This window comes from Hyperolius riggenbachi, chromosome 6 (assembly GCF_040937935.1).
Source record: "Hyperolius riggenbachi isolate aHypRig1 chromosome 6, aHypRig1.pri, whole genome shotgun sequence".
Classification (NCBI taxonomy): Eukaryota; Metazoa; Chordata; class Amphibia; order Anura; family Hyperoliidae; genus Hyperolius; species Hyperolius riggenbachi.
The window spans coordinates 3,961,970-3,987,093 of NC_090651.1; the positions used below are offsets into that span (position 1 = coordinate 3,961,970).

Here is a 25,124-nt window from a genome sequence, read left to right on the forward strand (position 1 = left end):
CAGCTTGTTTACTGGGGCCGTGAAAGTGCAAACCAGTGAAAATGTCCACACTGACCCCTGTCCTCCGCTGAACGTACAGTACAGCGGCAACGTCAGGGTTGGAACTGGGCTGGACCGATGAATCGCTTTTTCTTTGACGGATATATTTCCTGGATCTAAACATCTGTGGGGTAAGTTGAACAAACAAGACTCATCCTCGGAGGCCTCATCGTACAACTTACAGGACTTAGAGGACCTGCTGTTGACATCATGGTGAAGATCAGTGGGTGAGACAAGGATGATCTGCACGATGCTGGGAGGTGGTGGTAATGTCTTTGGTATAGAAATGACTAGCGATGGGCAATAAGATGCTAAAAATTCCAGCTTCTATGCAAATTGTTTGCAGCTTGGAATTGCACCAATCACATAGACTTCCTGTCCTACTTGATTGGTCATGCTTCAAGCGGCCCTAAAGAGAACCCGAGCTGAACCTCGGGTCAAACAACAAATGCTTACCTAAGGTGAGAGAAGCCCATGGGTTCTTCGGATCTCCATCGCTAATTGGGACCTCCCTGTACATCGGGCTGCACTCCCTTGAAGGCTCTGCCGCTCGTTGGAATCCCCCTGCACATCAGAGCCACACGCCTCTTTACTCCTCCGCCTCTCACCGGAACTCCCCTGCTCTTCAGGCCACACCCCTCTTTAATCCTCCGCCTCTCACCGGAACCCTCCTGCTCTTCAGGCCACAAACCTCTCTATAGGCCTCCACCTCTGCCCGGGATCCTCCTGGGCATCAGGCTGCACCCCTCTTCGAGCCTCTGCCTGGGACACTCCTGCACATCGGGTCACACCCCTCTTCAGGCCTCCACTGCTGCCCGGGACTCTCCTGCACATCAGGGCCACACCCCTCTTCAGGCCTCTGCCTCTCACTGGAACCCTCCTGCTCAACAGGCTACACCCCTCTTCAGGCCTCCGCCACTGCCCGGATACCTCCTGCTCAACAGGCCGCACCCCTCTTCAAGCCTCCGCCACTGATCGGGAACATCCTGCTCATCAGGCTGCACCCCTCTTCAGGCTTCCGCCCAGGAACCTCCTGCGCATCAGGCTGCACCCCTCTTCAGGCCTCTGCCTCTTAATGGAACTCTCCTGCACATCGGGGCCACTCCCCTCTTCAGGTCTCCGCCGCTGCCTGTGACCCTCCTGCACATCAGGGCCACACCCCTCTTCAGGGCTCTGCCTCGTGCCAGGACTCCCCTGCACATCAGGGCCACAGGCTCGGTGCTCTGGGTAGCAGGTGTAGCTATGCTCGTCGTCCTGTTTCTGTGGAGAGCCTCTTCTATAGTACAGCAGAGTAACAGTAACTCCTGCTAGGTTAGTAAGATACATAAACATTGCCAGAGTTCAGAGCTTGCTCAGCTAAGCCATGGACACGGATTTAATAAACAATGGCTTCCCTTCTTCTCCAGCCATGCTCTGTGCTCATATTACCATTGGGTCCTCTTGAGTTCCTCATAAACCTCCATGGCTGCTCTTGCGGTTGCCCATATGGAGCAGATTAGACAGTTGCCCTCGCCCTCTGCTTGTAATATTTCACTTTCATGTCTGGCAGATCTCAGCCTGGGGGTCCCCTAACCCTGCTTATCACACAGTTGTCTCATTGTATTCACAGCCTGTGCCTACAAGATCTGCGGTCACCGGGCAGAGGCAGCGCGAGGCACGTCTGGCCGGCAGATGTCGGGAGTCTGACGGGCAGCCTCTCAGGAAGAGGAAATCCGTTGTTTGTTTTACACTTTCTCCAGTCTTGTAGTGTTGAGAAACGGCAGCGGCCTTTCACTCAAGTGTCAAACAGCCGAAGCTCAGGGGCCTCAATCAACACCTCGGCGGTACGAGACTGACAGCCGCTCCACAAGGATGGACGGCTTCATGGATCCCTGCTTTCCCTGCTGCTGTGCTGATCCGCTACTTCTACTGTATTCCGGTTCACGGAAGGAGAATGTTTTCCAGCTGTTATGACTCACATAGCGCTCAGCGATATTGCCCTAACTTCCCCTGCAAGTACCGCGATTAGCACGACCCGGGGTAGTCAAGAAGTGTGACCTTCACTACAATAACTAAGAAGCGTTACCATTAATAATACACATTAACATAGGAACGGACTAACGACTCGAGTAGAGCAGGTCACGAGAACCGCAGAACTTGTGGTACTTGAAAGGCGGAAGTTGGGGTAATATTGCTGGGCTGTTTAGAGAATCAACTCTTTTATCAGTAACATAAAGATGGCAGCTTCTATAGTACTCTCACTTCAAGTTTCTTAAAGGGAACCTAAACTGAGAAGGATGTGGCTTTTTCCTTTTAAAATAATACCAGTTGCCTTGCTGATCCTGTCTCTAATACTTTTATCCACAGCCCCTCAACAAGCATGCAGATCAGGTGCTCTGACTGAAGTCAGACTGGATTAGCTGCATGCTTGTTTCAGGTGTGTGTGATTCAGCCACTACTGCAGCCAAAGAGATCAGCAGGACTGACAAGGAACTGGTATTGTTTAAAAGGAAACATCCATATCCCTCTCAGTTTAGGTTCCCTTTAAATCACACCAGAACTGAGAGGGTTGTGGAGGCTGCCATATTTATTTTCCTTTAAACAGTATTGGCCCTAGACTGATGCATACATTGTATGACTACAGTAGGCAGTGGCGTAGCTAAGGAGCTGTGGGCCCTGGTGCAGGTTTTACATTGGGGCCCCCCAAGCATGCTATACATAACAATTGATACGGGCACCAAAACCTGCAGAGGACAACCGCAGTGTCAGAGGTACAAGAAGGGGATGGGGAACAGTTTGTTAATGATAACCAATATTCAAAGTATCTATAGAAGTGATTATTATCAGCACAGGACCAATAAAGAGCTAATACTGTGTTTGAGGGGTGGGCCCCTCTAGCCCAAGGGCCCTGATGCGGTGGCTACCTCTGTACCCCCTATTGCTACACCACTGCTAGTAGGGATTAGATTGTGAGTTCCTCTAAGGGACAGTTAAGTGCCAAGACCATATATATCTGACAAGATTAGCTGCATGCTTGTTTCTGGTGTTATTCAGACACTATTGCAGCCAACTAGACCAGCAGGGCTGCCAGGCAACTGGTATTGTTTAACAGGCAATAAATATGGCAGCCTCCATGTACCTCTCACTCCGCTTCAAAACCGGACACAGTCAGAAGTATCTCCTCCGCTGTGAAATCCATATACAGTCATGTATTCTGAAACGACCCAGAGAAAATGGCAAATGTACCAACTAAAGTGCCCGGCGATGTTTCGCATGAGAAGTGACTTCTTCGGGGGCCTCCAGAATGATCTGGTTAATTGAGGACTTGTTTCTTGAAAAGTTGAATGAATAGAATGTAGTTAAAATGTGCATGAATGTGGCTCCGCAGAGAAGGAAATGAGAGGGCTGGTTGGGGAATGGTGGCTCCAGGGAGGGATTTAGTGGTGGGATTGTTGGTGGGATGTATGGAGACACGTGACCATCGCTCAGAGGCTGCTTGAAGTGCCATTGACTTTTTGCTCATTCCAACCCACATGGCAGACGATGACGCAGAGTGCAGTTAACGTTTGACACACGACACTACTTTTAGGTTTCATTACAGCTTAATTGTGGCCGATCTCCAGCAGATTGGCGGTTAACCGAGAGATTACTGCGTGAGAACTAACCCTTAGAAGGTAATTACACGCAATGTATGGCATGATTGCTACGATACGGCAACGTTGTGAATGTGAGGAAGGCATGAACCGGATAGATCAGTGAGCGGCTATTGTGGCAAAACAGCGACCAGCAGAAGCAAGTGGGGCAAAAGGAGCGTCCTGTTCCTGCTACCTGTCAAGGTGTACAACCTGCATGGTTCCTGTTATGTGCTTCCATGGTTCCTGCACTGAGTTGTGTGTTTGTATGAGGGGTTCCCGTGGTAGAACCTGCGTGGTTCCTGTTGTACGATTGCACTGAGTTGTGTGTCTGTATGAGGGGTTCCCGTGGTAGAACCTGCGTGGTTCCTGTTGTATGATTGCACTGAGTTGTGTGTCTGTATGAGGGGTTCCCGTGGTAGAACCTGCGTGGTTCCTGTTGTATGATTGCACTGAGTTGTGTGTCTGTATGAGGGGTTCCCGTGGTAGCACCTGCGTGGTTCCTGTTGGACGATTGCACAGAGTTGTGTGTCTGTATGAGGGGTTCCCGTGGTAGCACCTGTGTGGTTCCTGTTGGACGATTGCACAGAGTTGTGTGTCTGTATGAGGGGTTCCCGTGGTGGCACCTGCGTGGTTCCTGTTGTATGGTTCCTGCACGGAGTTGTGTGTTTGTATGAGTCGCTCCCGTGGTGGCACCTGCATGGTTCCTGTTGTATGGTTCCTGCACGGAGTTGTGTGTTTGTATGAGTCGCTCCCGTGGTAGCACCTGCGTGGTTCCTGTTGTATGATTGCACTGAGTTGTGTGTCTGTATGAGGGGTTCCCGTGGTAGAACCTGCGTAGTTCCTGGTGTATGATTGCACGGAGTTGTGTGTCTGTATGAGGGGTTCCCGTGATAGCACCTGCGTGGTTCCTGTTGTATGATTGCACTGAGTTGTGTGTCTGTATGAGGGGTTCCCGTGGTAGCACCTGCGTGGTTCCTGGTGTATGATTGCACAGAGTTGTGTGTCTGTATGAGGGGTTTCCCTGGTAGCACCTGCATGGTTCCTGTTGTATGGTTCCTGCACTGAGTTGTGTGTCTGTATGAGGGGTTCCCGTGGTAGCACCTGCGTGGTTCCTGTTGTATGATTGCACGGAGTTGTGTGTCTGTATGAGGGGTTCCTGTGATAGCACCTGCGTGGTTCCTGTTGTATGATTGCACAGAGTTGTGTGTCTGTATGAGGGGTTCCCGTGGCAGCACCTGCGCGGTTCCTGTTGTGTGATTGCACTGAGTTGTGTGTCTGTATGAGGGGTTCCCGTGGTGGCACCTGCGTGGTTCCTGGTGTATGATTGCACTGAGTTGTGTGTCTGTATGAGGGGTTCCCGTGGTAGCACCTGTGTGGTTCCTGGTGTATGATTGCACGGAGTTGTGTGTCTGTATGAGGGGTTCCCGTGATAGCACCTGCGTGGTTCCTGTTGTATGATTGCACTGAGTTGTGTGTCTGTATGAGTCGCTCCCGTGGTTGCACCTGCGTGGTTCCTGTTGTATGATTGCACTGAGTTGTGTGTCTGTATGAGGGATTCCCGTGGTAGCACCTGCTTGGTTCCTGTTGTATGATTGCACAGAGTTGTGTGTCTGTATGAGGGGTTCCCGTGGTAGCACCTGCGTGGTTCCTGTTGTATGATTGCTCTGAGTTGTGTGTTTGTATGAGGGGTTCCCGTGGTAGCACCTGCGTGGTTCCTGTTGTATGATTGCACTGAGTTGTGTGTCTGTATGAGGGGTTCCCGTGGTAGCACCTGCGTGGTTCCTGTTGTATGATTGCACAGAGTTGTGTGTCTGTATGAGGGGTTCCCGTGGTAGCACCTGCGTGGTTCCTGTTGTATGATTGCACAGAGTTGTGTGTCTGTATGAGGGGTTCCCGTGGTAGCACCTGCGTGGTTCCTGTTGTATGATTGCACTGAGTTGTGTGTCTGTATGAGGGATTCCCGTGGTAGCACCTGCGTGGTTCCTGTTGTATGATTGCACTGAGTTGTGTGTCTGTATGAGGGGTTCCCGTGGTAGCACCTGCGTGGTTCCTGTTGTATGATTGCACTGAGTTGTGTGTCTGTATGAGGGGTTCCCGTGGTAGCACCTGCGTGGTTCCTGTTGTATGATTGCACTGAGTTGTGTGTCTGTATGAGGGGTTTCCCTGGTAGCACCTGCATGGTTCCTGTTGTATGATTGCACTGAGTTGTGCGTCTGTATGAGGGGTTCCCGTGGTAGCACCTGCGTGGTTCCTGTTGTATGATTGCACTGAGTTGTGTGTCTGTATGAGGGGTTCCCATGGTAGCACCTGCGTGGTTCCTGTTGTATGATTGCACTGAGTTGTGTGTCTGTATAAGTGGTTCCCGTGGTAGCACCTGCGTGGTTCCTGGTGTATGATTGCACAGAGTTGTGTGTCTGTATGAGGGGTTCCCATGATAGCACCTGCGTGGTTCCTGTTGTATGATTGCACTGAGTTGTGTGTCTGTATGAGGGGTTCCCGTGATAGCACCTGCGTGGTTCCTGTTGTATGATTGCACTGAGTTGTATGTCTGTATGAGGGGTTCCCGTGATAGCACCTGCGTGGTTCCTGTTGTATGATTGCACAAAGTTGTGTGTCTGTATGAGGGGTTCCCGTGGTAGCACCTGCGTGGTTCCTGTTGTATGATTGCACAAAGTTGTGTGTCTGTATGAGGGGTTCCCGTGGTAGCACCTGCGTGTTTCCTGTTGTATGATTGCACGGAGTTGTGTGTCTGTATGAGGGGTTCCCGTGGTAGCACCTGCGTGGTTCCTGGTGTATGATTGCACTGAGTTGTGTGTCTGTATGAGGGTTCCCGTGGTCGCACCTGCGTGGTTCCTGTTGTATGGTTCCTGCACTGAGTTGTGTGTCTGTATGAGGGGTTCCCGTGGTAGCACCTGCGTGGTTCCTGTTGTATGATTGCACTGAGTTGTGTGTCTGTATGAGGGGTTTCCCTGGTAGCACCTGCATGGTTCCTGTTGTATGATTGCACAGAGTTGTGTCTGTATGAGGGGTTCCCGTGATAGCACCTGCGTGGTTCCTGGTGTATGATTGCACTGAGTTGTGTGTCTGTATGAGGGGTTCCCGTGGTAGCACCTGCGTGGTTCCTGGTGTATGATTGCACTGAGTTGTGTGTCTGTATGAGGGGTTCCCGTGATAGCACCTGCGTGGTTCCTGGTGTATGATTGCACTGAGTTGTGTGTCTGTATGAGGGGTTCCCGTGGTAGCACCTGCATGGTTCCTGGTGTATGATTGCACTGAGTTGTGTGTCTGTATGAGGGGTTCCCGTGATAGCACCTGCTTGGTTCCTGTTGATTGATTGCACTGAGTTGTGTGTTTGTATGAGTCGCTCCCGTGGTTGCACCTGCGTGGTTCCTGTTGTATGATTGCACGGAGTTGTGTGTTTGTATGAGGGGTTCCCGTGGTAGCACCTGCATGGTTCCTGGTGTATGATTGCACAGAGTTGTGTGTCTGTAAGAGGGGTTCCCGTGATAGCACCTGCTTGGTTCCTGTTGTATGATTGCACTGAGTTGTGTGTTTGTATGAGTCGCTCCCGTGGTTGCACCTGCGTGGTTCCTGTTGTATGATTGCACGGAGTTGTGTGGTTGTATGAGGGGTTCTCGTGGTAGCACCTGCGTGGTTCCTGGTGTATGATTGCACAGAGTTGTGTGTCTGTATGAGGGGTTCCCGTGGTAGCACCTGCGTGGTTCCTGGTGTATGATTGCATGGAGTTGTGTGTCTGTATGAGGGGTTCCCGTGGTAGCACCTGCGTGGTTCCTGGTGTATGATTGCACAGAGTTGTGTGTCTGTATGAGGGGTTCCCGTGGTAGCACCTGCGTGGTTCCTGTTGTATGATTGCACAGAGTTGTGTGTCTGTATGAGGGGTTCCCGTGGTAGCACCTGCGTGGTTCCTGTTGTATGATTGCACAGAGTTGTGTGTCTGTATGAGGGGTTCCCGTGGTAGCATCTGCGTGGTTCCTGGTGTATGATTGCACAGAGTTGTGTGTCTGTATGAGGGGTTCCCGTGGTAGCACCTGCGTGGTTCCTGGTGTATGATTGCACTGAGTTGTGTGTCTGTATGAGGGGTTCCAGTGGTAGCACCTGCGTGTTTCCTGTTGTATGATTGCACGGAGTTGTGTGTCTGTATGAGGGGTTCCCGTGGTAGCACCTGCGTGGTTCCTGGTGTATGGTTCCTGCACGGAGTTGTGTGTCTGTATGAGGGGTTCCCGTGGTAGCACCTGCGTGGTTCCTGGTGTATGATTGCACTGAGTTGTGTGTCTGTATGAGGGGTTCCTGTGGTAGCACCTGTGTGGTCCCTGTTGTATGATTGCACAGAGTTGTGTGTCTGTATGAGGGGTTCCCGTGGTTGCACCTGCGTGGTTCCTGGTGTACGATTGCACAGAGTTGTGTGTCTGTATGAGGGGTTCCCGTGGTAGCACCTGCTTGGTTCCTGTTGTATGATTGCACGGAGTTGTGTATCTGTATGAGGGGTTCCCGTGGTAGCACCTGAGTGGTTCCTGTTGTACGATTGCACTGAGTTGTGTGTCTGTATGAGGGGTTCCCGTGGTAACCCCTGCGTGGTTCCTGTTGCATGATTGCACAGAGTTGTGTGTCTGTATAAGGGGTTCCCGTGGTAGCACCTGCGTGGTTCCTGTTATGTGCTTCCATGGTTACCGCACTGAGTTGTGTGTCTGTATGAGGGGTTCCCGTGGTAGCACCTGCGTGGTTCCTGGTGTATGATTGCACAGAGTTGTGTGTCTGTATGAGGGGTTCCCGTGGTAGCACCTGCGTGGTTCCTGTTGTATGATTGCACAGAGTTGTGTGTCTGTATGAGGGGTTCCCGTGGTAGCACCTGCGTGGTTCCTGGTGTATGGTTCCTGCACGGAGTTGTGTGTCTGTATGAGGGGTTCCCGTGGTAGCACCTGCGTGGTTCCTGGTGTATGATTGCACAGAGTTGTGTGTCTGTATGAGGGGTTCCCGTGGTAGCACCTGCGTGGTTCCTGGTGTATGATTGCACTGAGTTGTGTGTCTGTATGAGGGGTTCCTGTGGTAGCACCTGCGTGTTTCCTGTTGTATGATTGCACGGAGTTGTGTGTCTGTATGAGGGGTTCCCGTGGTAGCACCTGCGTGGTTCCTGGTGTATGGTTCCTGCACGGAGTTGTGTGTCTGTATGAGGGGTTCCCGTGGTTGCACCTGCGTGGTTCCTGGTGTACGATTGCACAGAGTTGTGTGTCTGTATGAGGGGTTCCCGTGGTAGCACCTGCTTGGTTCCTGTTGTATGATTGCACGGAGTTGTGTGTCTGTATGAGGGGTTCCCGTGGTAGCACCTGCGTGGTTCCTGTTGTACGATTGCACTGAGTTGTGTGTCTGTATGAGGGGTTCCCGTGGTAACCCCTGCGTGGTTCCTGTTGCATGATTGCACAGAGTTGTGTGTCTGTATAAGGGGTTCCCGTGGTAGCACCTGCGTGGTTCCTGTTATGTGCTTCCATGGTTGCCGCACTGAGTTGTGTGTCTGTATGAGGGGTTCCCGTGGTGGCACCTGCCTGGTTCCTGTTGTATGATTCCTGCACGGAGTTGTGTATCTGTATGAGGGGTTCCTGTGGTAGCACCTGCGTGGTTCCTGTTGCATGATTGCACAGAGTTGTGTGTCTGTATAAGGGGTTCCCGTGGTGGCACCTGCCTGGTTCCTGTTGTATGATTCCTGCACGGAGTTGTCTGTCTGTATGAGGGGTTCCTGTGGTAGCACCTGCGTGGTTCCTGTTGTATTGTTCCTGCACTGAGTTGTGTGTCTGTATGAGTCGCTCCCGTGGTGGCTCCTGCATGGTTCCTGTTGTATGGTTCCTGCACGGAGTTGTGTGTTTGTATGAGTCGCTCCCGTGGTGGCACCTGCATGGTTCCTGGTGTATGGTTCCTGCACGGAGTTGTGTGTCTGTATGAGGGGTTCCCGTGGTAGCACCTGTGTGGTCCCTGTTGTATGATTGCACTGAGTTGTGTGTCTGTATGAGGGGTTCCCGTGGTAGCACCTGCGTGGTTCCTGGTGTATGATTGCACTGAGTTGTGTGTCTGTATGAGGGGTTCCCGTGGTAGCACCTGTGTGGTCCCTGTTGTATGATTGCACTGAGTTGTGTGTCTGTATGAGGGGTTCCCGTGGTAGCACCTGCGTGGTTCCTGGTGTATGATTGCACTGAGTTGTGTGTCTGTATAAGGGGTTCCCGTGGTGGCACCTGCGTGGTTCCTGTTGTATGGTTCCTGCACGGAGTTGTGTGTCTATTTGTGTCGCTCCCGTGGTGGCACCTGCGTGGTTCCTTGTTGTATGGTTCCTGCACGGAGTTGTGTGTCTGTATGTGTCGCTCCCGTGGTGGCACCTGCGTGGTTCCTGTTGTATGGTTCCTGCACGGAATCGTGTGTTTATAAGAGTCGTTCCCGTAGAAGAATTGGAAGCAGGTTTTGTATCGTTTCACAATCTGGGTTTGAGATGGAGAAAGCTTGAAAGTAGTGCTTTTTTCAGACTTTGGTGAGAAATGGGAGCAGCTTTTTTGAGAAGCGTTTTGGCCTGCGGTCTTTCTGGAATACGCGCAACAATGGCGCCACTGTGCAGAATGTGTGCGAGGAGAGGCTGGCAGAGGAGTTTGTACCTTTGGGAGAAATATACCAAGTCTAGTTTATATGACGTGAGTGTTTGTGTAGCTTGTGCTTCCTAGATACTCGACGTTTACAGCGTGTATTGCCTTATTCTAAGAGAACGTGTCATGATGGAAACGTGTGTGCCAACACACATAATCACTTATTCCCGGGCAGTCACCCTCATCTAATGATTTATCCCATTAGTGCAGTCCTGCAGTAGATTGCTGCAGCTGATGTTTAGAAAGAGAACTGGCTGACCACCTCAAAGGAAAAAAGGGGGGAGGCGAATATAGGATGAAACCCAGAGCCAATATAGCAGTAATTTTTTAACACCGATTAAAGTGATCTAACACCCAGCATTTCAACTTTGCTTTAAAAGATTGCTTACAGCTTAGAAACTATTATGCCAGATTTTTTTTTTTTAGCAGAAATTCACTGAATGGATTAAACATGACATTTTAGTTTTGCATTTAGCTAGGAATCCTCCGTGCTGAGGTTTAGATACAAATGTATCTATTTACAATGTAAATAAGCAAACACCTCTCTGAGAGAGCACAGAGGGTTCCAGGCGAACTTTAGGTGGTTCGCGTTCGCCGGCGAAGGTAACCTTTTGCGGAAGTTCGATTCGCCCCATAATACTCCATTGTGCAGAACTTTGACCCTCTACATCACTGTCAGCAGGCACATTGTCACCAATCAGACTACACTCACTCTTGAAGCCCCCCCCCCCCCTTATAAAAGTCAAGGTTCTCCTGTCGTTTTACTCACTCGTCTGCCTACAGTAATTAGTTAAGGGACAGCTGCTGACAGACTCTGCTAGGGAGAGTTTAGTTAGGCTCTTGTAGGCTTGTTCCTAGCTGATTGTTATTACTTATATTTCTCTCCTCCCTCACTCCCTCCTCCCGGAGGGAGGAGGAGGAGGGTTTCATCTTCCAGGGAATTGTAGTATTTCAAAAGCCAGCTTACATACCGTGGCTGGGAATTGAACCCAGGTCGCAGTGTGTGGTAGGTAACTCACTTAACCACTATACCACCAAACACACTACATGCTGAAGCCAGCCTAGCATGTACCATTATGATCAATCAAGAGAAAGGTTAGCTTGCTTAACGATTTGTAGCATGTCAAAAGCCAACTCACATTGACTGGGAATTGAACCCAGGCTGGGCTGGGAATTGAGCCCAGGACTTAGTGTGTGGTAGCTAACTGACTTAACCACTATACCATCAACAGTACATGCTGAAGCCAGTTTAGCATGTACTATTATGATCAATCCAAGAGAAAAAATTAGCTTGCTTAACGATTTGTAGCATGCCAAAAGCCAACTCACATTGGCTGGGAATAGAACCCAGGCCTACCGCTCTGTAGGCTGCTATCCTAACCATTATACCACCAACACTACATGCTGAAACTTCTTGGAGCGGACTTACTTCCTCCCTCCAAAAGACACACATACATCCCCATAAAATCATTCAACAGCAACTGCATGCACAGTCTTTGTGGTACACAGTCTCTGTGGCACAATTGGGTAGCGTGTTTGGCTGTTAACTGAAAGGTTGGTGGTATAAGCCCACCCAGGGATGGCCTTGCCTTTTATGTTCAACAGTTGTCCGAAGAGAACCCCAGATAGCCATGTAGATTCATCTCTCTCTCTCTCTCTAGTAGGGATGGTCACTGCTTTCCGCGGAATTGTATTTTCCACAATTTTAAGTGGAAATTGGTCGTTCCGTTTGGTTGGAACGGAATTGCTTTTTCAACCTGGCGGAATTCCGAAATTGCCTGTGAAATTCTGCCGGTACCCGCTGATGGTTTTAAGCTGAAAATTCACTTCAGTGGCATCAAGTCCTAGAGAGAGAGAGAGCTCATTTTTCTCATTGGTATATCACAATAGTACATGCTAAGCTGGCTTCAGCATGTAGTGTTATTGGTGGTTAAGTGAGTTACCTACCACACACTGAGACCTGGGTTCAATTCCCAGCCCAGCCTGAGTTCAATTCCCAGCCAATGTGAGTTGGCTTTTCATGCTACAAATCCTTAAGCAAGCTAATTGTTCTCTTGGATTGATCATAATGGTACATGCTAGGCTGGCTGCAGCATGTAGTGTTGGTGGTATAGTGGTTAAGTCAGTTACCTACCACACACTGAGACCTGGGTTCAATTCCCAGCCTGGGTTCAATTCCCAGCCAATGTGAGTTGGCTTTTGACATGCTACAAATCGTTAAGCAAGCTAATTTTTCTCTTGGATTGATCATAATGGTACATGCTAGGCTGGCTTCAGCATGTAGTGTTGGTGGTGGTATAGTGGTTAAGTGAGTTACCTACCACACACTGCGACCTGGGTTCAATTCCCAGCCCAGCCTGGGTTCAATTCCCAGCGACAGTATGTAAACTGGCTTTTGAAATCCTACAATTCCCTGGAAGATGAGACCCTCCTCCCTCCGGGGTGAGGGAGGAGGGAGTGAGGAGAGAGTCCTGATGTCATAAAGCAGTGTAGGCCTGCAATTGAACATTCAATGAGATTTCTGACCTTGAAACACTGCTGTGTATTAAATGCAGATTTATTTTCTGGGACTTTTGATGTGTATTTTACTCAACCATGTCTTCCTCCAGGTATTAGACCCCTTGAAACATCTTTTCTATCATTTTTCCAGTCAGCAGAAATTTTTAAAAAATGTTTAAGCTTAAAAACAAGAAGAGAATCGAGAGCCCAATATGGTGCAGTATTGTCAGGTAAAATGAAGAGTTCAATACAATTTTGTGTATATAAACTCACAAACACGGGTTACCCATAGGCAACCACTTTAAATGCAGGTGGGGAGCATTAGGACCTGACCCCACTCAGGTTAAGAAGTCGCTCTCTGTAGATAGTAGATGGGGATGCACCCCTCCACCCAGGGTGGACTAGAAGATCAGCAAAAGCTCTGTATACAGAGGCGCCAGTGTAGAGTAAAACGCTTTAAAAACCGCTTAAAAGCAGAGGGGGATGTTAGGGTGGACTTACCTGCCTCTTACAAAAAAAGAAAACTCACTCGAGTCTCGATAAAATAGAATTGACAAATAATTTATGCAATGCGTTTCGCGGGCGTGACCCCGCTTCCTCAGGCAAAAATGGGAGTACAACTCAGTGGGTCAAGCAATAGGTTTGAGCGCCTCTGAGCTCAAACAGAGGCGCTCAAAGCTATTGCTTCAACAAAATATCCAATGGGCTTGCACACTTAGATACCAAATCTAGTTTATTCGATTGCGTGACACACCATTCCAAAAACCAACTAATCGTTTCGGGGCCCCTCAGGGTCCCCTTTGTCAAGGTAACAGTACAGAATGGACTGTTACCTTGACAAAGGGGACCCTGAGGGGCCCCGAAACGATTCGTTGGTTTTTGGAATGGTGTATCACGCAATCGAATAAACTAGATTTGGTATCTAAGAGTGTGCGAGCCCATTGGATATTTTGTTGTGGACTTTGATACGGCTCAGTACCTCGACTGTGGTGTGCGATCCCACACTCTGTGCATTCAAACCTATTGCTTGACCCACTGAGTTGTGCTCCTATTTTTGCCTGAGGAAGCGGGGTCACGCCTGCGAAACGCGTTGCATTTGTAGAGTTGAATAAATTATTTGTCAATTCTGTTTTATCGAGACTCGAGTGAGTTTTCTTTTTTTGTAAGAGGGAGGTGAGTCCACCTTAACATCCCCCTCTGCTTTTAAACAGTGTTTAAAACGTTTTACTCTACTCTGGCGCCTCTGTATACCGAGCTTTTGCTGTTCAAAATTTTTCGCCTCCCCATTGAAGTCTATTGCGGTTCGCGAAAGTTCGCACAAACCGAAACTTCCGTGAAAGTCGCAAAACGAAAATCGGAGGTTCGCGACATCTCTATCCCAGATAGGCTTTTCAGAGGTCTATTTGCATTCCAAACAAATATACATTTGTAACTAAACCTCAGCACGGATGCGGATTTCTAGCTAAATGCAAAACTAAAATGTCATGTTTAACCCATTCAGTGAATTTCTGCTTAAAGAGACTCCGTAACAAAAATTGCATCCTGTTTTTTATCATCCTACAAGTTCCAAAAGCTATTCTAATGTGTTCTGGCTTACTGCAGCACGTTCTACTATCACCATCTCTGTAATAAATCAACGTATCTCTCTCTTGTCAGCCTGTGTCTGGAAGGCTGCCAAGCTCTTCAGTGTTGTGGTTCTGCTATGAACTCCCCCTTCCAGGCCCCTCTATGCACACTGCCTGTGTATTATTTAGATTAGGACAGCTTCTCTCTTCTCTCTTATCTTTTACAAGCTGGATAAATCCTCCTCTGAGCTGGCTGGGCTTTCACATACTGAGGAATTACATACAGGCACAGCTGTCTGCACTCTGCAGGAAGAAACAGCCTGACACTTCAGTGGAAGATAGCTGCAGAGGGAAAGAAACACACAAATGATCTCTTGAGATGCAAAAGGAAGGCTGTATACAGCCTGCTTGTGTATGAATGTATTTTCTATGTGTGGACATACTGTACATCAACCTACTTCCTGTTTTGGTGGCCATTTTGTTTGTTTATAAACAAACTTTTTAAAACTGTTTTTAACCACTTTTAATGCGGCGGGGAGCAGCGAAATTGTGACAGAGGGTAATAGGAGATGTCCCCTAACACACTGGTATGTTTACTTTTGTACGATTTTAACAATACAGATTCTCTTTAAAAAAAAATCTGGCATAATAGTTTCTAAGCTGTAAGCAATCTTTTAAAGCAAAGTTGTAATGCTGGGTGTTAGACCGCTTTAAGAAGACATGAATAATTATACTCACACTTGTGTAGGACAGCTGTAGGCTAGTGGGAAGAGCAAACCTGACCCCACGCTGGTTAAAAAGTCCCCCTCATATAGACAAAACAGCACGGGGATAGGCCCTCCACACGAGGTAATATGCTTATGTACATGGTTCAGTGGTGCCAAAGTGAAATAAAATTATTAAAAACAGTTTGCTAGAAGAGATAAAGGTAAACTTACCTCCATGGGGGGGAGGGGGGGAGGAATCAATGGTGATATTAAAAACTCTAATTTGTTTGTATATGAAGAGCATAAAAATCACCCTAGTTCCTCGGTTGGCGTGCCTGAGTAGTAGAGCCTAGCGCCTCAGTGGGCGTGCCTGAGTAGTGGAGCCTAGTGCCTCAGTGGGCGTGCCTGAGTAGTGGAGTCTAGCGCCTCAGTGGGCGTGCCTGAGTAGTAGAGCCTAGCGCCTCAGTGGGCGTGCCTGAGTAGTAGAGCCTAGCGCCTCAGTGGGCGTGCCTGAGTAGTGGAGCCTAGCGCCTCAGTGGGCGTGCCTAAGTAGTAGAGCCTAGCGCCTCAGTGCGCGTGCCTGAGTACTAGAGCCTAGCACCTCAGTGGGCGTGCCTGAGTAGTAGAGCCTAGCATCTCGGTGGGCGTGCCTGAGTAGTGGAGCCTAGCTCCTCAGTGGGCGTGCCTGGGTACTAGAGCCTAGCACCTCGGTGGGCGTGCCTAAGTAATGGAGCCTAGCGCCTCAGTGGGCATGCCTGAGTAGTAGAGCCTAGCGCCTCAGTGGGCGTGCCTGAGTAGTGGAGCCTAGCGCCTCAGTGGGCGTGCCTGAGTAGTGGAGTCTAGCGCCTCAGTGGGCGTGCCTGAGTAGTAGAGCCTAGCGCCTCAGTGGGCGTGCCTGAGTAGTAGAGCCTAGCGCCTCAGTGGGCGTGCCTGAGTAGTGGAGCCTAGCGCCTCAGTGGGCGTGCCTGAGTAGTAGAGCCTAGCGCCTCGGTGGGCGTCCCTAAGTAGTAGAGCCTAGCGCCTCAGTGCGCGTGCCTGAGTACTAGAGCCTAGCACCTCAGTGGGCGTGCCTGAGTAGTAGAGCCTAGCGCCTCAGTGGGCGTGCCTGAGTAGTGGAGCCTAGTGCCTCAGTGGGCGTGCCTGAGTAGTAGAGCCTAGCGCTCCAGTGGGCGCGCCTGAATAGTAGAGCCTAGCGCCTCAGTGGGCGTGCCTGAGTACTAGAGCCTAGCGCCTCAGTGGGCGTCCCTAAGTAGTAGAGCCTAGCGCCTCGGTGGGCGTGCCTGAGTAGTAGAGCCTAGCGCCTCGGTGGGCGTGCCTGAGTAGTAGAGCCTAGCGCCTCGGTGGGCGTGCCTGAGTAGTAGAGCCTAGCGCCTCAGTGGGCGTGCCTGAGTAGTAGAGCCTAGCGCCTCAGTGGGCGTGCCTTAGTAGAGCCTAGCACCTCAGTGGGCGTGCCTGGGTACTAGAGCCTTGTGTCTCAGTGGGCGTGCCTGAGTAGTAGAGCCTTGTGTCTCAGTGGGTGTGCCTGAGTAGTAGAGCCTAGCGCCTCAGTGAGCGTGCCTGAGTTGTAGAGCCTAGCGCCTCGGTGGGCGTGCCTAAGTAGTAGAGCCTAGCGCCTCGGTGGGCGTGCCTAAGTAGTAGAGCCTAGCGCCTCAGTGCGCGTGCCTGGGTACTAGAGCCTAGCGCCTCAGTGGGCGTGCCTGAGTAGTAGAGCCTAGCGCCTCGGTGGGCGTGCCTGAGTAGTGGAGCCTAGTGCCTCAGTGGGCGTGCCCGAGTAGTGGAGCCTAGTGCCTCAGTGGGCGTGCCTGAGTACTAGAGCCTAGCACCTCAGTGGGCGTGCCTGAGTAGTAGAGCCTAGCGTCTCGGTGGGCGTGCCTGAGTAGTAGAGCCTAGCGCCTCAGTGGGCGTGCCTGGGTACTAGAGCCTAGCGCCTCAGTGGGCGTGCCTGGGTACTAGAGCCTAGCACCTCAGTGGGCGTGCCTGAGTAGTGGAGCCTAGCGCCTCAGTCGGCGTGCCTGAGTAGTGGAGCCTAGCACCTCGGTGGGCGTGCCTAAGTAATGGAGCCTAGTGCCTCAGTGGGCGTGCCTGAGTAGTAGAGCCTAGCGCCTCAGTGGGCGTGCCTGAATAGTAGAGCCTAGCGCCTCAGTGGGCGTGCCTGAGTAGTAGAGCCTAGCGCCTCAGTGGGCGTGCCTGAGTAGTGGAGCCTAGCGCCTCAGTGGGCGTGCCTGAGTAGTGGAGCCTAGCGCCTCAGTGGGCGTGCCTGAGTAGTAGAGCCTAGCGCCTCAGTGGGCGTGCCTGAGTAGTAGAGCCTAGTGCCTCAGTGGGCGTGCCTGAGTAGTAGAGCCTAGCGCCTCAGTGGGCGTGCCTGAGTAATGGAGCCTAGCGCCTCAGTGGGCGTGCCTGAGTACTAGAGCCTTGTGTCTCAGTGGGCGTGCCTGAGTAGTAGAGCCTAGTGCCTCAGTGGGCGTGCCTGAGTAGTAGAGCCTAGCGCCTCAGTGGGCGTGCCTGAGTAGTGGAGCCTAGTGCCTCAGTGGGCGTGCCTGAGTAGTGGAGCCTAGTGCCTCAGTGGGCGTTCCTGAGTAGTAGAGCCTAGCGCCTCAGTGGGCGTTCCTGAGTAGTAGAGCCTAGCGCCTCAGTGGGCGTGCCTGAGTAGTAGAGCCTAGCGCCTCAGTGGGCGTGCCTGAGTAGTAGAGCCTAGCGCCTCAGTGGGCGTGCCTGAGTAGTAGAGCCTAGCGCCTCAGTGGGCGTGCCTGAGTAGTAGAGCCTAGCGCCTCAGTGGGCGTGCCTGAGTAGTGGAGCCTAGCGCCTCAGTGGGCGTGCCTGAGTAGTGGAGCCTAGTGCCTCAGTGGGCGTGCCTGAGTAGTGGAGCCTAGTGCCTCAGTGGGCGTGCCTGAGTAGTGGAGCCTAGTGCCTCAGTGGGCGTGCCTGAGTAGTGGAGCCTAGCGCCTCAGTGGGCGTGCCTGAGTAGTGGAGCCTAGTGCCTCAGTGGGCGTGCCTGAGTAGTGGAGCCTAGCGCCTCAGTGGGCGTGCCTGAGTAGTGGAGCCTAGCGCCTCAGTGGGCGTGCCTGAGTAGTGGAGCCTAGCGCCTCAGTGGGCGTGCCTGAGTAGTAGAGCCTAGCGCCTCAGTGGGCGTGCCTGAGTAGTGGAGCCTAGTGCCTCAGTGGGAGTGCCTGAGTAGTGGAGCCTAGCGCCTCAGTGGGCGTGCCTGAGTAGTGGAGCCTAGCGCCTCAGTGGGCGTGCCTGAGTAGTGGAGCCTAGCGCCTCAGTGGGCGTGCCTGAGTAGTGGAGCCTAGCGCCTCAGTGGGCGTGCCTGAGTAGTGGAGCCTAGCGCCTCAGTGGGCGTGCCTGAGTAGTGGAGCCTAGCGCCTCAGTGGGCGTGCCTGAGTAGTAGAGCCTAGTGCCTCAGTGGGCGTGCCTAAGTAGTGGAGCCTAGCGCCTCAGTGGGTGTGCTTAGGTAGGCGTGAGGTTCTACTATTGCTCATTGGAGATTTTACGCTCTTTATATACCTGAAGAAGTGGGAACCTCGTCCCAAAAAATGTGTTGTAATATGTGAGAGTTTTAATAATTTATTTGGAATAAAAAAAAATTACAGTTCTTAACCTCACCATTGACGGTTTTTCCCCAAGAGGAGGGAAGTTTACCTTTACCTCCTCTACTTTTCAACTGTTTTTAATCATTTGTATTTCACTTTGGCGCATCTGAACCATGTAAGAATCATACCACTTCAGCAGCTCCCCCAACTGGTAGGAACAAGGAGTCTCTAAACCCCAGGAGGTCCAGAGTTCACTTGAGCCTCTTGGCTTGACAAACTGGCCAGGTTTCTTCCCACTCTGGTCACACCACCGTCCATTGACATCACATTTCAAAATGGACCAGTTAGAAACTGTAAAACATACATGACCACCCAACAGTGATTCAGATCAATGGAATTACAAGTGCCAGCATTGCCTTCAAGCCACCAGACTGACTTCCTACTCGCTCAGCCTGCTGGACAACCTGAAGTTTTGTACAGACACACAACTTCAGCTGGCTGAAAGAATGTGTGAATGTCTCGAACAACGTTGTCCAGACAGGCAGTGAGCAACGTGTACTTTCCTATGGAGAGGGGAAGGGGGGGGAGGCAGGAGTTTGTCCTCGGTGCCTGGGGACAAATCTTTTTGCTGAATAGTTCCTCCATGTCCAGCCGCTTGTTGCCAGGGTTCCTGTACAGACATCAGACTGACGTCTGGGATTATTACGAGCTATTGTTTTGGCCGTCAGAATTGTAATGTTTGTCCTCAGCTTAAATCGTGTCTGACTGCTGATCATTGCCACCAGAGCCGACACCTGTGGAGGAATGAGAAGTCCTAGCATGGCCTTGCAGCAGATTGCCCACCTGTGGTGCACATCACCATGATGTTTCCAGCACCTGGACCTCGCTCTCCTCCAGCGACGCTTGCCTGCTTCCCTAAAATAACATTTTATGACATTGCTGGGATAGTTGTGCATTATTGCCAGTTATATAACATCTGCTTGTCCAGCCTGTGTCTCCAATTGACTAAGAAAACGTTTTATATAAACCCTGGTCTGCTGTGACCAGAATATCTCCTGATGATGTCTGTCTTCTCTCCCTTGTCTCTTCCAGCATTAACAATAAGCTGCAGCAGCCCGAAGCGGCCTCTGGGGTCCTGGAGTTTGGAATGAAGCATTATGGGGAATTGGTAAGTGCGTTCTAGAGTCGCGGTCATCGTATAAATATAACACAACAAAGAGAATATACATAATCTCTGAACTATATTTAGGCAAAGGATGAAATTGATTCCAGAGCTTGGCTGAGAACAGTTCCTAATACATCCAAAAGTTCCATTTCTAGAACCATTCCTGGCTGGCCACATGGAGTAGTCCAGAAGTTAATTGTAACCCAGCTGAGCCCTTTTTGAATGAAATGTTTTTAGCATGCCAAATCAATCACGATCAATTTCCACCAGAAATTGATTGAAATGACGATCAGTCAGCCACATTGTGGCATCAATCTCATCATCAATTAATGACCAAGTCTGCAGGATATCGATGCCACGTATTGATGTATGTGGCATCTCTGGCCTTTAGATGAAAGGAGGTAACATCATAGTGAGCTGTGAGGCAGGAGCATTGGATACAGACCTCCCCTCAGCTTAGGCCTCCTCACAATGGCCTTCTGTGCCGATATCGCTGAGGAGGGCAGCAGTAATGACTTCCTGTGGGGGTTACTGTAACTTACATGTGTTTAGATGACCTCACTTTCTATAGAATAGCCTTGTTGTAAGAAGGACTGCTCTGCATCCACATCTCACACATCATCCGGGCCTTCAGCTCTGCGGTGTCTACTGAAGTTATTCTGGGGGGTGACCTCTGTGTGATCACCTCGCTCTGAACTCCTGTAAGACGATCAGAGGTTACTACAGCTCGAGGATTAGTGGCTGACCACCGACGCCTTCACAAACCGCAGCTTCCCAGGGAAGTCTATAGATCTTAATCCAAAGAATCCCACAAGCACATCAACCACAACCACTGTGACTAGCTCGGCTTTCACTGCTTACACTTCACATCTTCATACACAGGAAGGGAAATGTATAAACATGACATAATACCAGAGCTCTGAAGCCATCCTCCACCGCTCCAGATCTGCAGAGGAAAATACGAGGCTGCAACCTTCTTGTGCAAGTGGCCTCCTCAGTGTGATCTTCACCTGCACATTGCAGGACTTGGGCCGCCCCTTAAAGTCACACATCTGCTGCCAGGTCTCAAGTCCCTCCCCTATACAGTTCCCTGGTATCTAGTGGTCCTCCTCCCTGCCCTATACAGTTCCCTGGTGTCTAGTGGCCCCGTCCCTCCCCTATACAATTACCTGGTGTCTAGTGGCCCTCCTCACTCCCCTATACAGTCCCCTGGTGTCTAGTGGCCCTCCTCCCCTATACAGTTCCCTGGTGTCTAGTGGCCCCTCCCTCCCCTATACAGTTCCCTGGTGTCTAGTGGCCCCTTTCTCCCCTATACAGTTCCCAGGTGTCTAGTGGCCCTCCTCCCTCCCCTATACAGTCCCCTGGTGTCTAGTGGCCCTCCTCCCCTATACAGTTCCCTGGTGTCTAGTGGCCCCTCCCTCCCCTATACAGTTCCCTGGTGTCTAGTTTCCCTTCCCTATACATTTCCCTGGTGTCTAGTGGCCCCTCCCTCCCCTATACAGTTCCCTGGTGTCTAGTGGCCCCCTCCCTCCCCTATACAGTTTCCTGGTGTCTAGCGGCCTCCACCCTCCTCTATACAGTTTCACGGTGTCTAGTGGCCTCCACCCTCCCCTATACAGTTCCCTGGTGTCTAGTGGCCCCCACCGCTCCCCTATACAGTTCCCTAGAGTTTAGTGCTTTCCCCTCCCTTCCCCATATGGCTTCCCTGGTGTTTTTAGGGATTCACATCTAATATAGTTTACCTGGTGGTCTAGAGTAGGCCAAACATAATGCAAAATGGGAAAAAAAAACACTTGTGGGCCAAATTTGAGGTCTCTGCAGGCCAGATTTGGCACACGGGCCGGAGTTTGACATGTATGTTTTAGCCCAACCCCCAAATCTGAACACAGGTTCACGGAATCACCTGCCAAACTTAACCGAAGGAAGCATGCTGGCTACCCAGCCCATTCAGCTCGCTATGCCGCCTTGGCAGTGAGCAGCCCAGCTCCAGGATACTGGGCGTGGCCTCACAAACCTCTTAACAGCCTCCTCTTAGCCTCCTCTTAGCCTCTGGAATCGTTGTACCGGATGCTGAACCCTTCCCTGTGTGTTCCTACCAAATCCAAGGAAGATATGTCCCGGTTCTCTAATAAACTCCAGCATTCTCCAAACACCCAACGATCACTTATGGGTGGAGTGACCTCTTCCCGCTTTCTCTCTGCAGGAGATCCAGGCAACCTGGTATGAGAAACTCCATGAATGGGAGGACGCCCTTGTGGCCTATGAGAAGAAACTGGAGGTGAACAAGGACGACTCAGAACTGATTTTAGGACGCATGCGTTGTCTGGAGGCGCTGGGAGAATGGTGAGCTGACAATCTATTCTATAACACGGAGGGATTTCCCACAGCTGTCTTGTACTGCTCTCGCTAGCAGCGGGCGCTCCAGTTGGTAATGCAGCCACACACAATGCACTCTCACAATCGATACGTTAAAGGAATTCTATCAAGTAACGTTTTTTTGTTTTTTTTAATGGGATGGGAATTGTTTGTGCAGTGCTCCTAACTACGGCTGTATACATTTCACTGCTTCTCTCTTTGTTTACTGTTATCAAATTCCTTTCACACTTCACTGACGGGCAAGGACGACCAGGGTATTGGACCAGTGATGAATCAGAAGGGGAGGGAGGGGGGAATCCCTCTCTCTACATCTGTTAACCATGTGTGTACGTTATACCTTTAGCAGATGACAGGTCTCACTAGCAGCTGCTTTTGTCTCTGAATGAGCTGTCTGCACTGAGAGCAGAGTAAATATATCTTATGTGCAGCATAAACATTTGTAATTGTGTGTGAAACCAGAGGCTTTTATACCAAACCTTTTTTGCTTTCAAAGAAAAACACTCTGCAGTCTTATTTGCAAAGAACAGTACATTTTCATTTTAGAGCACTTAGTTATTGATAGTGTTCCTTTAAAGGAAACCTGAAATACGTTTAATAAAATGTTTCACTTACCTGGGGCTTCTGCCAGCTCCCTGCAGCCGCCCTTTGCCCTCGCCGGTCCTCAACGATCCTCCGGTCCTTCTGCCAGCTCCCTGCAGCCGCCCTTTGCCCTCGCCAGTCCTCAACGATCCTCCGGTCCTTCTGCCAGCTCCCTGCAGCCGCCCTGTGCCCTCGCCGGTCCTCAACGATCCTCCGGTCCTTCTGCCAGCTCCCTGCAGCCGCTCTTTGCCCTCGCCGGTCCTCAGCGATCCTCCGGTCCTTCTGCCAGCTCCCTGCAGCCGCCCTTTGCCCTCGCCGGTCTTCAACGATCCTCCGGTCCTTCTGCTAGCTCCCTGCAGCCGCCCTGTGCCCGCGCCGGTCCTCAACGATCCTCCGGTCCTTCTGCCAGCTCCCTGCAGCCGCCCTTTGCCCTCGCCGGTCCTCAACGATCCTCCGGTCCTTCTGCCAGCTCCCTGCAGCCGCCCTTTGCCCTCGCCGGTCCTCAACGATCCTCCGGTCCTTCTGCCAGCTCCCTGCAGCCGCCCTGTGCCCTCACCGATCCTCCGGTCCTTCTGCTAGCTCCCTGCAGCCGCCCTGTGCCCGCGCCGGTCCTCAACGATCCTCCGGTCCTTCTGCCAGCTCCCTGCAGCCGCCCTTTGCCCTCGCCGGTCCTCAACGATCCTCCGGTCCTTCTGCCAGCTCCCTGCAGCTGCCCTGTGCCCTTGCCGGTCCTCAACGATCCTCCGGTCCTTCTGCCACCTCCCTGCAGCCGCCCTGTGCCCTCGCTGGTCCTCAACGATCCTCCGGTCCTTCTGCCAGCTCCCTGCAGCCGCCCTGTGCCTTCTCCGGTCCTCAACGATCCTCCGGTCCTTCTGCTAGCTCCCTGCAGCCGCCCTTTGCCCGCGCCGGTCCTCAACGATCCTCCGGTCCTTCTGCCAGCTCCCTGCAGCTGCCCTTTGCCCTCGCCAGTCCTCAACGATCCTCCGGTCCTTCTGCCAGCTCCCTGCAGCCGCCCTGTGCCTTCGCCGGTCCTCAACGATCCTCCGGTCCTTCTGCCAGCTCCCTGCAGCTGCCCTGTGCCCGCACCGGTCCTCCGCTCCCCGCCGCAGCTCACTTTCGGTTCTGGCAGTTGATGGCCACTGCGCCACCTTGGCTGCGTGCAACCTCATTTGCGCTCCTGTAGCCGGGAGAAGACTGCGCAGGTGCAGCAGATATTTTCTCATGGCTGTCGGCAATACCGAAACTGCACTGTGGTGGGTACCGGAGGATCGTTCCAATCAAAAACTTCTGTCAAATTAAGTGATCCTACTTTTGCGAATCTAGGTCTGTGCCTCTTATAAATTAAGTGTCAAAAATGTTTTCCGTTTCAGTTTGCGGTCTGCCAGGAATATCCAAAACTAAATGAGTTTAACATTTTTGTTATTTCAAGCCTAAATCTGTTTATTATTAAAAATCTGTGTTTGGCACAAACTGAAACAACTAGTTGTTCCTCTCTCCCTGCACAAGTACTAAACTGCACAGAACAGGAGCCATTGTTGCTTGTTTACTACATCTGCGCTAACTGTGTGGTTTGCCACTCCTACCTCAGCCATCTGTTTTTGAGACATGAATGTTTATGAGGTTTTTGTATGCACAAAGCAAGGTTAGCATGCTGACACAAGGCCTGCTATGTGTACAGAGGAAGAGACCGGCTGCTGCCCACTCCAGGCTCCTCCTCCCTGACTTCCTGATAAGGGGAGGAGTTCAGACTGCTTTCTTAGCTGCTACAGGAGCCAGTCAGCTCTTTCCATATATTTTGGAGGGTTTTTATGCTTCAGATGAAGGTGTTTCTCCGTCGTCTCTCGTTGACATTCTACCCCCGTTCTGCGGCATCGTGCAGACTCTCTGTATGCTCAGCACATGTCCCCCATCTACTCGCATTCCTGCTAGCCAGGTCACATGCCCGGGGCCTGGAACACTCTGCGAGGACGGCGCTGTTATGTAATGTATACAGTCTGTTATATCCTCAGTCTGCAGAGAGGCAGCCGAGATAGAGGCAGAGTCATTCTCAGCATTCCTCTCGGTAAATCCAGCGGACCAGCAGGTGGCGTCTGCAAATAATACATAATTCACTCTCATTCCTCTTATGTTACCAACTGATAAGAAAAAACACACTTAAGGTCCGTACACACGCCGGACTGCAGGCAACGACGGGTCTGTCGTCGCCTCCCGCTGGGCGGCTTTTCAGAAGACAGTCCGGGTTGTGTACAGTCTGTCGGCAGACTGATGAGGCTGTTTCTGAGCGACCCGCCAGGCTGTACACACGCCGGACTGTCGCTGGAACGCCCGCCCAGCAGGAGGTGACGACTGACCCGGCGTTGCCTCCAGTCCTGCGTGTGTACGGACCTTAAGGCTATGTTCACATTATAAATT

General features: G+C 51.3%; 1 protein-coding gene across 6 annotated transcripts in view; it reads left to right on the forward strand.

The window, feature by feature from the left end:
- MTOR (mechanistic target of rapamycin kinase) overlaps positions 1–25,124 on the forward strand; it is a 347,943-nt gene that overhangs the window by 189,497 nt on the left and 133,322 nt on the right. For all 6 annotated transcript variants that reach the window (XM_068238758.1, XM_068238761.1, XM_068238762.1 and 3 more), the window contains 2 exons: positions 19,685–19,760; positions 21,961–22,100. In XM_068238758.1, coding sequence (XP_068094859.1) covers positions 19,685–19,760; positions 21,961–22,100 — 216 coding nt within the window. The remainder of the gene's footprint in view (positions 1–19,684; positions 19,761–21,960; positions 22,101–25,124) is intronic.